The 12,891-nt window shown below is 36.9% G+C and overlaps 1 protein-coding gene across 1 annotated transcript; it reads right to left on the bottom strand.

The window, feature by feature from the left end:
• Positions 1-7,196: 7,196 nt before the first annotated feature.
• Positions 7,197-9,227, bottom strand: ovca2 (OVCA2 serine hydrolase domain containing). Its single transcript, XM_042008418.1, has 2 exons — positions 8,873-9,227; positions 7,197-7,933 (listed from the first exon to the last, which is right to left on the bottom strand). Exons 1-2 carry the CDS (start codon positions 9,012-9,014, stop codon positions 7,410-7,412), a joined length of 666 nt encoding a protein of 221 aa, XP_041864352.1. The 5' UTR covers positions 9,015-9,227; the 3' UTR covers positions 7,197-7,409.
• Between the last annotated feature and the right edge of the window lie 3,664 nt (positions 9,228-12,891).

The following is a 12,891-nucleotide window of genomic DNA, read 5'->3' as shown; positions in this document are numbered from 1 at the left end:
CAATATATGGTCCAATAAAGCTGTAAATTCGTAAAAAGGGAACAGGGAATTCGTATAAGCTTTCTTCGTTGTTAAAAAAGAATTCTGTATGCTTTTCATAGAGTGTTTCATAGAATTGTGTTTTGTGAAAAAGCAGTTTTAGTCCAAATAAAAGTATTAGATTATTAAAAAATTATTAATCTTCTTTGGCTTGTCTGGGGAAGCCTTGAGAAGTCATAACCAATTGGACATTATATTTCCAATCTGATCGAAGAACTTGGCTAAAGTTGGTGCACAGTGTCAGGGGAACTTCTTAAAAGGTCTGATTCTCACCCACAATACTTAATGTCATTAGAATGGTCAAACATAGTTTAACAGCAGCCATTATTCCTCCAACTTGTTGTTGCTCTACTTTAGCTACTCTCTTCATTCTCAGAATATTTCACGCACATGCATATACACAAACACTATCTAGGTCAGGGGCATGAAAAGAGGGGGTGGACGATGCCCAGTGCCAGTCTTACCTAGAGGTGATCGCTTGATAAAATGTAAAACGTTCGAAGCACTTATATAAAAGGCCCGCTTGACTATTTTACCATTATTTCTCTCTCTCTCTCTCTCTCTCTTTCTCTTTCTTGTTGTCTATATATATATATATATATATAGACTAATTAATAAAACACTATCAGGATTAACTGATTTGTTATTTCTATGTGTGATAACCTTTTATATAAACATGGAAGTCATTTGCCTACATTAAAGATTACACAAGTGGTGCATGAATAATGGCATCATATATTAAAAAAAAAAAAAGCTGTTCTGGCCATTTTAGTTTTCTGTCTTGCTAGCTTACACAGTTGTTTTTCCATATTACTGCTGAAGCAAATAGCAAAGTTTGAGTTCTTCTAACTTCCAGTTTGACACACGAATGTTTGCTGCACATCATATAAAAAAGTTCCCCTCAAATTTTAGCAAGTTATTGAAAACTGTTGCATTAAAAGTAAAAATAGTGATACACATGTATATATACCGCTAAAGAAAATGGATTTGTACTTTTCAGTATTTAAATGGCTCAGTGCAGTCTTCCTTTGATGTTTGAGGAACTTGGGGTCTGACTTTTATCAGAAACCACCTCCACTGAACTGTGTCTGAATTAGTTACATATTATGTCCTTTTGTCTCTTTCCTTCTGCAGGTTTACACAAGGAAGAGGGATTTTCCTTTCTTTCCCCTTCCAGCCTCCTGCCAGAGCATCAGCACCTTGGCTTTAGACTGCTTACTGCTTATACAGTGTCACAGTACAGTAACAGTCTACAGTCATGGCTACTGAAGCCTGGCAATGCATCAGAAACCACATTGAGGACAACACTGCCATAAAAAAGAGAATAAAGGAAGTGCGCAGTACTTTTAAAATGGCTGCATTGCTAGCTGAAGCTCACTGTGTGTGTCAGGGATCTCACCCATGGTGTGTCTTTTTTTCCCTCCTGCTCAGAGAGGAAACCTGTGTGGGCTTGTATTGGGGGAGTCCTACATCCTGTAAGTGCGTAACACTCACACTCAGACCAATGAAACCTTGCAGTTTTCAGTTGCCATGCCAACTCCAATTCCTCCTCCACCCTGCTGTCTCCATGGCGACCGTGGCTTTAGATTGTTACTCTAGCAACAGCACCATGGTAACAGTCTACAGCCATGGTCGTTAGGGGCAGATGTCATCAGAAAAAAGGAAAGTTATGGCAATATCTTTTTAATTCTTCTAGAATTTAGAAAGCAGGTGAAAGGTCTTTCATTCAGAAGTAAGAATTACTAGTTTGACTTCTTCATGTATGCATATGTGTTTCTGAATCTTGAATGATCATGTTTAGTATAGTATAATTCACAGTATTGTCATAATTACACCAAACTTCATGTACTGACACAAAGGAAAACTGTTTGATTTTCAGTCAAGTGATGACACACATGGACACATGCTGCTTTTCACTTTTACTTTATTAGGCAACTCGAGTCTCTTTATGATTTGATCCTTACAGTACAGTGATGAATGCAAATAGCACATGCTGCACAGATGAGTTGGCCAGCTCCATCACCTGTTCCACTGTTTATCAGACAAGAGCAGGCTCACTTCAAAGCAGCACAGCCAGGAATTCTCAGTGGGCAGTACTATAACCTGCAGGCAGATGCACAGACATACTGAGTCCTACACGGGTGGGCTAACCCACATGTTTACATGCACACATACAGATATACACACTTGGTAAGCTTGAAACAAACATACAATCAGAGTGGACTAATGCTTAGTATACGCCTTGTGAAGTCCATCTCAGTAATATTCAGTGTTATTCCGCCCTCTAGAGGCCAAGATTTGAAAAGGAAATAAGTTTGTAAATAAATAAATTCAAACGATTTTACACATCGTCTTGTGAATTCTTGTAAAATTAGTTGCCTTTATTATATATATATATATATATTTATATATACATATATAGATATCTAAAAAAATATGGAAATGAGGTGAAACTTCCATTTTGTTTGACCATGATGTTTTCTAACATATTTACTGTGTGTTGATGTGCTGGGTAACAACAACAAAAAAAAAAAAAAAAAAAAAAAAATAAGATAATAAGAATAACCGAAGGAGAAGCAGGATCAGCTGTCTATCCTCTACCTCCCGGCACCGTAAAAGTTCATGCGCTGAAAGAAGAACAACAGCACATAAACTCTTACTGTTCAGGGCTGAGAGGCATTCATTTTCTCCATATTCACCCTCACTCTGATCATAAACTAAACTAAACCAAACCTTATCCTAACCTTAAGATGTTCATTAACATTCTCATTATGTGACTGTGTATACAGATTTATGTACCCATAACATGAGAAAAACCAAGCTCATACACACACTCACCACATTTAATCAATTACATTGCTGTAGTTTGAAAATTACATCATGGAGAGGTCCCAAATGAATGGAAATAAAATAATTATACAGCCCATTTTTGATAATTTACCCGTTGTAGCACTATTTACTTGTATACCTGAACTCTTGAAAGTTTAAAAATGATTTTGAACAATTTTTAGTTCTTTTAAATTTGTTTTAGCTTGTTTATTTTACATATCCTCCACTACAAAGAGCACTGAGCTGTGCAAGCTTATAAAAGGTCTTGGTAGTATTACTCTGTTGCTCTCTTTCATCCTCTTTTCCTCTTCATAACAGTCTAAGTTCAAGCAGAATTAGGCAAAACATTCACATTTTTTCTTTTAGATATGTGAGCCAAGAAATGCCTCTCTTGCTTTCACCACAGTTTTCCTCCATAGTCACGATGACTAATATTTACCCCAGTATTGTTAGTCAGGCACCTATGTGGACAGCCAAACCACAGCTGTCCTTGCCAGGCCCAGCCACGACCTCAAAAACAGTCTTGTTGAGCAGACAAGCACACTAAAGACTGCAGATGACATCACACATCAAACACCGCTGCCCTGACTTAAGACGGCTTTAGCTGTGTCCTAAATTCACCTCTGTACATCCTCTGTCAAAAATGAACAAAACTGCAACCAAATCATGTAAAAGAAAGAAAAAAAAACATGTTTACATGTGGTGTTAGCATTGCAGTTTTAACCAGATCCACTCAGGCTGAACAGGATGAAACGCCCTGTCAAACACTGGATGTAGCTGAGGATCAAATGTGACTGATTGTAGGTAGTTTTCCACATGATAGAATCTTATACCCATTAATAGACATAAATCAAAGTCTGACATCTGTTATACATCAGACATGAAACATCTGACTGGATTACGGTTGGAGAACTGACAGGTTTTGGCCCCAGCAAAAGTACACATCGTCCATAAAAACAGGAATACCACAAAGTAGAGGAAAACCAGAAGTATGTGAGTGTGAAAGCGAGGAATAACAAATGACAAAATTGCAGCCACATGGAGGAAACAAAATATGCAGAAACACACCCACATGCACACACACATAAACACTCAATGACTGTTGTTTGGGTTCAGATATCACGCAATGAAAAATGTCTCAACTGTTTAGTTTTATGTTGGAAGCTGACTTCAGTTGGCTTTCTGGTCTTAAAATAGCAATTAAACTGACAGCTCTAAATATACTCCCTCTGTTCCCTCATTTATTTGTCAACACACATCACATGTGCCAGACATCCTCACAGCATGACGCTACCTTCTTCTATGCAAACCAAGCAGGCATGCATGCACACCTATTCATAATAAAGCCTGCTCACCCACACACACACAGGAAACAGAGAAGCAAGGTTTAATCCCATGTGATACTGGACACAGGCCACAGCACTGTTATATCACATCATCTGCAGCAGAATACTAATTTACTTGTGCATGCATTAACTTGAATTTTATATGAATATTCTCTTATAAGAGAGAAAAATAAAGACAAAAAACCAAAGCTATAGAACAATCCCGCTTTTGTCCGCATCGTCTCTTGAGCTCAGAGCTTTGCAAATAGAATTGATGATTTAAAAAGAAAAAAAACAAAAAACACAAACAAGGTAAATCCAAAAGTTGTAAGCCAGGTAAAAATAATAATCTCATGTCCGATTATGTAGTAATCACTGATGATCCCGTGCAGAGCTGTCAGTAATGGAAGCTGTATTTGAAGTCAAAGCTGGTCAACTTTTTCTGGGCCAGCCCGGGCCATGGGATGACCAGGCTCTTTGGAGTTTAAGTGCAAGTCTTATATAGAGACACACTCCTCGTGGCCCCTCCCCTCCTTCCATCTCCCATAACAACAAACGCTCTATAATCAAAATAGAGCCCATCTGCGTTTTGACACAGCCCTCTGCCCGAACTCCATCCCCCACATTCCACAAGGGTAAAGAGGGAAAAAGTGATACTTCAACTAAGGAGAAAACTTTAATGTGTCCTCACTCTCCTGTTTGAACCATAGCAGCCAGGAAGAGGCAGAGTGGGAGAGAAGGGAGGTGGTGGAGGCAAAGAGAGAGAGAAAGAGAGAGGGAGGATAACTCCACCCTCATCCGTCTGTGTCTCTCATTCCTTTATTTCCCGGTTGTTGTGCAACAGGAGGAACAGATTCCTAAGAAGAGAGTCACGGCTCTGTTGTAAAACTTACTGGCAAGAATGACCCTCTGTGTTTTCTTTTACTGTTTCCCTTGCTCACTCACTCTCTCCGTCCAACTCCAGTTGTTATCAAAACCATGTGTATGAGATTGTGCATGTGTGTGTAGTGAGGTCTTGAAGGGACACAAGGGCCACAGGGGAACACAGGAAAGACTGAACAAGTGGGCTACGATGCTGATAGAAGCACCTATGTGAGCAGTTGTAAAAACTGATAAAAACAGGTGAAAAGTTAGAATCGAAGCATTGACTGATAAAGAGAGCAGCATTGGGTTTTCCTTGTGTGCGTGTGTGTGTGGAGGGGGATGTTTAATATAAGCTATTTTATTGTGGGATTCCATCTCAACAAGGCAATTAAGCAACCACAAGAGCTCATAGTTGTCTTAGTTTTTGGAACAAGAGTGAATTTTTAAGATCTCCACACAAACAAATGTCCATGTGATACATGTAACTGGTGATGGGGAGGGAAGTACTGATGACACACAGGATGTGGAAAGGAGAAGGAGGTTGAGGAGGGTTCGAGGCAAGGTAGAGTCTGATGGGAGTTGAGAGAAAAGAGAAGGGGTAGAGAAATAGACAAGAGAGAAAGAGAGCACACATCTGGAAACAATTGAATGTGCACAGCCTGACATGCACATGCTTCAGCTACAAAAGAACAACATGTACTTGAGCCCTGCACATTTGAGCCCATGCATAAACCTTCCTACGTAACCCACACGTGAAGTACACCCGTCTTTCGTCTCTAAAACCAAAACACCTGAACCCATTCCTCTGGATGAGTCTTTGTGGGACAAAATGACTCACTAACCCCAAAAAGTGTGCAAGGATGAACCTAACTTTCCCTCAAACACCTTTAGGACTGCATTTTTAATTAATGACAGAATGAGCAAAACTGTGACAATACTACAAAAGTACAGCGAAACTTACACAGCTATGTTATTTCAAAAACTTTTTCATTGTGGCTCTGATAGAAAACTCCTACATTACATTCAACAATCATAGTAAAGAACCTAAAAATATTAGGGCTCTGTTGGTGTGAGGTGTGATTTTTTTTTTTTTTTAGATTTTCCTTCTAAGATGACTGCAAAACTAGAAATTAAATCTAAAATTATAATTCAAACAACATTGTTTCTAAAAATGAGACCAATGGATGTAGTTTTAAAAGCTGCTGGCTTAATTTAGGATTTCGGATGCTGAACAGGGTTGAATATCAGGGCCTCCTTTGTTGGATTCTCTTTTTAAAGTTGAAGAAAATCTTTCACTTTTTCACAGCAATATGTGTTTTGTTTGTCTTACTGAAACAGGTAGGGCCTCCCTTAAAAAAGATGTTCCTTAAATGATAGCGTTCTCTAGAACCAGTATACATTCAGGTATTAATGGTTCCTTTATATATGTATGAGTTCACATTTACCCCTACATCATCATGGATGTTGACCTTTGAAATTTGTTCTTATAACAAGCAGTCCCTGTCCTTTTAATTTGAAGAATATGGTGAACATGAATTTTCAAGTATTTTAGCTTATGATTTGATAGGCCACAGGAAAGTTTCCATTTCTGTTCAGTCTGTCTTCTATGGCCTTTCACTCTGAAAATGCTGCTTTCCTGGATCTTGTTTATATGACTCATTTTTGTTTGTCTGATAACATTGCAAGTTTTGACAAGGATATTTAAATTGACTTGGTCTGTATTACCAGATGATGGGTTTCTCAGCCCATGCAGTACCGGTAATTACCACAAATAAATCACGTCTGTATTAATGTTGGTTTTGAATGCAACACTAGGGTGTGATGATCAGGGTCATTCAGTATTGGTTTTCACCTTTCTGAATTAACTAATTTTTCTACGTACCAGAGATTAACAAACTTGCAATTTTACTGAGGCACGTAAAATTATTGAGGTAAAATTAGCCTAAACAAACTTTTAGAGTTTTTTTTTTTTTTTGTCTCAACTTTTTTAAAAATCAAGCTGTGATATTTCTGCTATTAAAGTGATAAATATACTGTCTCTATAGTCATCATAAAACTTGTTGGCCAAATTAACATAGGTTATGATTAGGCACTTATGTTGGTGGAGTAATTGTGCAGATCACAAAGAAGGGAACAAGAAAAATTTTGTTTTATTTATTGTTGCTGCAACATAATTCCCCTGAAAAGAAAGATAGTCCTCATATAACTTTGGGTGGATCAAATAAAAGAAAGAAGAAAAAAAAGAGCATTTTAATCCTATCTGCTTGTGGAACCAGTTGTTTCAACAATACCTTCCTTTGTCTAACTGGTTGAGCCTTACTTTGTTGATTGGGTTACTGTGACTTTTATGTTTCACTGGAAGCGTTTTAGAAAGTCCTGGTATGTTTGTCTGTGAGCAGATGCCGCAGGAACAAAATGGCCACCAGGATGTATGAGGACCTGAGGGTCTTGGAAGGAGGTGAGGAGCTCTCTGCTCATATAGTCAGGGATGACTTTGTCCTCCAGTCCAAACACATGCAGAGAGGGGATCTGGAAGGGAGCATTGTAAAACTTTTGGTGCTCCTTACACTTGCTGCGGAAACCAGCAACAAGAATGGCAAAGCGGAAGTTGAATTCCGGCTCCAGCTTTTGCTCCTGAAGACAGCACAGCATGGCTACAAAAGCTGCTCCCTGACTAAAACCCAGGATGCCGTCAAATGGACCTTGGGCATTCACGGCTTCTCTCACAGCTGTCACACTCTCACTGAGGCCCAGACTCTCCTCACACTGCTGCTGAGCACAGAAACGCTGAGCCTGGATGTCAGAAAACCACCAACCCCTGGGGTCCTCATCGCCTCCAGATCCAGGAACTGGATCATTGTTGCTGTCTGAAACCTCTGAAAGAACAGAGAAGGAAGTGTTTACTCTGCTGTATTGAATAATTTACAATCCAAAGAAATACAACTCAGATGATGGGAAAAGTTGATTTCCTTTTCTGATATTGTTATTAAAATGTAACTATATCTGAAGAATTCCTACCTTAATCTTAGACTGGATTAATGGAAGCTAATAAAATGGGTCACAGTTATAAGATGTTCCATCAATATTTCAGATTTTTAATAAATAGTTGTATTATTGACTAATTACATAAGTAAAATCTTTATTGTAATATCCTATTTCACATTCATTTCACATCTTTAACCACTGGTTATTTTAAACTATTGCACTTTTCAAACTAACTGTTCAGCAGTCTAATCAATAAACTATGCTGACGTAATTCTCAGTCATCCAGGTCATGATAATTATACGAGCTTGGGTAAAGGCATCTGGACTTCATTTTCTTGAAGAGGTTTCACCTCTTATCTGTAAGGCTTCTTCAGTCCTTATCAGTTTGTGGGAGTTTTTGGCTGGATGTTTGCACAATGATACACATCATCCTGTGCCACCTTTTAGAGATGTGTGTCATTATATCTAAAACTGGGTAATATTTTCCAATAAATGCCTCAGTTTCACCGTCTCATAAAATATAAGTTAATGAGATTTGCAAGTAAGTAAATAATCTGCAAATCATATTCACCACTGGTGCTCAAGATGCAATTAAAATGAACACAATAGCGGTTTGTTTAAAATTTATTTCTCAATCAACAACTTTATTAATTTGGATTACATCGGTCACATGTGATTTATTAAATTTGTGTTAACTTGTGTTTAACAATCAGTTATTGCATTGATTTCCAGAAAGCCAGGAAGGCTTTATGTTCTCTTTTTAAAACCTGAGCAACTTTCACTTTTAGTTTTCACTTTGTTGAACCTGAACCTTTGTTAAAACCACCCACCTTGCTGCACAGTAAGCGGTGCATTCATGTAAACAAGCTCCACTTGTTTCTTCAGCAGCTTCCGCAGAGCTCCCGTCTTCTCACGGAACGAACATCCGTTCTGACGGTAACCGTGGATACATAGAATTCGGAGAGGTGCCATAAGAGCTTAGCCTAGCTCTTTTAGCTAAAACTAGTATAAAAAAAGTTTCAGTTTTGATGGATATTAACGTGCCACAGAATAAAAATACGCCCAATCATATAACACAATACATTATTCGGTCAATTACACAGAAAAGAAGATATCCGCGATATTTAAAGCTCCTGATATCATTGAAAAGTTATAGCAGCTACAAAACTTGAGGTCACCCGGAAATACTGAAAAGTACTTCCGCTTATTTTTTCAAAGTAAAACCCTTAATAACGTCAATCTGAAGTATAAAATTGAATTGCTGAAAACTTTAACCTTTAGAAACGCATAGACATCAAGGTGTGATTAAAAAAAGTAGATGATGACATTAAAAAGCAGCCTACATTGCACACTTGTAGTCAAGTAGTCAGAAACACTGAAGCAAAAAAAAAAAAAGAAAAAAAAAAAAAAAGAAAAAAAGTGACTACTTTACAAAATGCTTCATTTAAAGCTTGAAAATCCTTTAAAAACTTCACATCATGATTTCACACAAACTTTATGTAATCAAAGACATTCAGGTCATTCTACAAAAAAAAAAAAAAAAAAAAGAACATGTGTTATTTACATATTGAGATGTAAAAATTGAGTAAGGTTTGGATGCAAATAATGGGATACAATAATTGATTATATATATATATATATATATATATATATATATATATAAATCATGAAAAATTGAAAATTTAATGGAAAAATCATGGAAAAACCATACTTTTGAAACTCCTTCCATCCTATTTTATTTTTTCTCCAAACACAATTTTATGTATCCCTAAAGGCTGGTCTCATGATAAGAGATGGCTAATAAAGTATATTTATGCAGAATCCAAGGTTTAGGGAAGTGATCTTCAATCTTAGTCTTTGAGGGTCTGTGTCCTGCAGATTTTAGAAGTTTCCCTGCTGCAACACATCTGACTCAGACTTATGCAGAGGTTGACATCAAGCTTTGCATAAATCAGCTAATTACCCATTGATTTGAGTTAGTCAAAACACAATCATTACCTTTAGTTCAGATTTGCTTTTGACAAATACATGAAACCAAAATTCCACTTACTAGAGCAGGGCTACTCAATTCGGTCCCACCAGGGATGCAAAACTTCATAGCCTGTTGGATCCATTTAATTTGAGTCAGGTGTGTTGGTGCAAGGACAGATTGAAAACCTATATGGCTGCAGCCCTCATGGGACTGAATTGAGCAGCCCTAATGTGCAGGAGTTGGTATTTAGCCAGTCCCCCTGAAGGGACAGTCAAATACCGTATCAAGTGCTTTAAAAAATAAAAAAGGAGTATAGGTGTCATGATTTAGGGCAGATGGAGGACTCAAAGGTTGATCCCAGGCAAAAATGGTTCATTAAACAATAAAAATGAAGAAAGAGGCACAGTCCAAGCTAACATAAGGCTTTCCTTTAATTCACAAAATATATTTTTGTATCTCCAAGGGTCTTTCTACAAAAGACGGTCCTCTCTGATGACATGGATGATGTTCTAGTTTTTGGAGTGGTCTCCTACACATCCGCAATGAATTAAATTTGGTAAAGGTCTTTTGTTGTTGTGAAAGCACATGTATTGCCCTGCTGTGACGCACATGTTAATTAGGAAGATTGAAAAACACACACACGCCCGCTTTCACAAATATACACGTTCACAAAACCCAAAGGACAATGCTGCTGATCTTCTGCAGCACTGGTGATGAGCCATGTGTCAATCCCACAGGAGGCTAAGAGAGAGGAAAAAAAATTATCGGATAGTTATGTTTCTTTCCTTTTTTCTCTTTTATTTTCCTCTACAGCAGGCTGTGGCAATTTATCACAGGATGTCCTATCCTCAAATTTAGAAATGCATTTCCAAAAAATTGGGATGTGCTTCAGCTCTTCAGTTTTTCCTGCTTGGTTATATGGGTCATATCTACCTCATGGAGAGGGAAACATCTTTGTAAAAATGTTAACTGTTGATGAATAGAATAAGGACATTTGTCAGCTTTCACATGAATAGATTAAATGGACCAGTTAAATGGAAGAACTTAAAATTGATATTACCTGTTATGTTGTCAATTCTTTCCTTATGTTGTCATGCTGATATGTTTCTCTGCATTTAGCCCATCCTGGTTGCTGGGAGAAGTTGGGGCTTGAGCCCAGGTTCCCCAGACCCAAGCCACTAGGCTACCACTCCCCCATTTGTTTGTGACTGTATTTGCAGATACATAAGACTATACATAAAATATTCCATAAAATTAAGATGTGATCTGAGATATAAATTAAAAACAGACTACCATGACTTTTTTTATTTAATTGAAAACGGTTCAAAGTTTTATTGATTTTTTAAACATATAGATGCCCGCCGTGTATTCTATAACTAACTAAATAAAAGGAATTTTGTGGCTCTGGTTGGTAGTGTGATATAAATGTGACGTCTTTATGTGCTTGATCTGTAGGAACAAGACATTGTGCACATTACAACTCTGCTGTTAAAGAGCCCTGCCTGCAGCACCGACCTGTCATCTACATTTGGTGCATTATGACGGGAAAATCCAAGAGTGACTGAAACCTTTTCCTCAAGGGAGAATGGAAAAAAACATTTTGCTTTTAAAACTTCAGCAATCTCTTTGATTTCCAAAGGCATGTTGATGCAACATTGCGATAACTGGGGTCTATACTTGACTTTTTGAAATACGTGTTGCCGGCATTAAATTCAAAATTAGACTTTTTGTCTTTAAAAAACAAAACAAAAACCACCCTTTTTTTTCAGTTTCAGCATTTTACATATTGTGTACTACAGTCACTTAAAATTAAAATAAAATTTAATCACTGCTTTCTGTTTTTAGTCACATTTTACATCCTGTCCCAGCAGTATTTGCTAGCAAAATTATACACATTTCACAATAAACAATAAAACATAATAACATGATTTCTCATGATGTCTGTTTAATAACATATCACATCAAAATGTCAATTTAATCATAAACCTCATGCGAATCACCTTATTTAAAGTAAGGTATAATGCTGTATACATCTGAATATGTAATACAGATACAAATATGGTAAAAGACAGGTTTATCTTAGAAATATTTCTAAGCTAAATTAAATTTTTATGAGTTCACTTTATTTTTCACAACTTCATTAGTTTAATTCACTGAATTTTTATAGTAGTTTTGTGGGGAATACATTCTAAATTAAATCAGAATCATTCATTTATATCTTTGATTCATATCATTTCAGTATTTAGACTTTCATATATGAGCCAGACTAAAGGTTTACGAGTCCATTTAAAATCAACTCTAGATTAAAAAAAAAACAAACTGCATTAATTATGTAGGTCAAATTTAAACAACAAAAAAGAAGAAAAGAAAAGAAAAGAAAAAAATGAACTAAATTAATTCCATAAGGTTATAAATCTATATCAGAGGGATTGTGGTACCTGTTTAGGTATTTTGTTATTTGATTAGTATATGTAGAAAATTGTGGCAAATTTTGAGCAGCACATTTTTCTTAGAAGCAGACAGCAAGATGATATGAATTGATCTTAAGATCGGTTCCTCCTCCATGTTTTCTCTGAGTCCACAAGGGGGTGGTGGTGCACCATCCTTAGTGAATGTAACGGAGAAGACCTCTAAATACGACCAGATGCACATCCACACATCCAAGTGTATTCATAGAATAATGCTATCTATCTATCTATCTATCTATCTATCTATCTATCTATCTATCTATCTATCTATCTATCTATCTATCTATCTATCTATCTATCTATCTATCTATCTATCTATCTATCTATCTATCTATCTATCTATCTATCTATCCCCTCTTTCTCTCTGTGTGGCCTACAATCACAAGGAGTTCAGTGAAGTCAAAACGGC

This window comes from Melanotaenia boesemani, chromosome 15 (assembly GCF_017639745.1).
Source record: "Melanotaenia boesemani isolate fMelBoe1 chromosome 15, fMelBoe1.pri, whole genome shotgun sequence".
Lineage (NCBI taxonomy): Eukaryota > Metazoa > Chordata > Actinopteri > Atheriniformes > Melanotaeniidae > Melanotaenia > Melanotaenia boesemani.
Note: the sequence above shows the minus strand (reverse complement) of the source record. Positions and strands in the feature narration are given on the sequence as shown.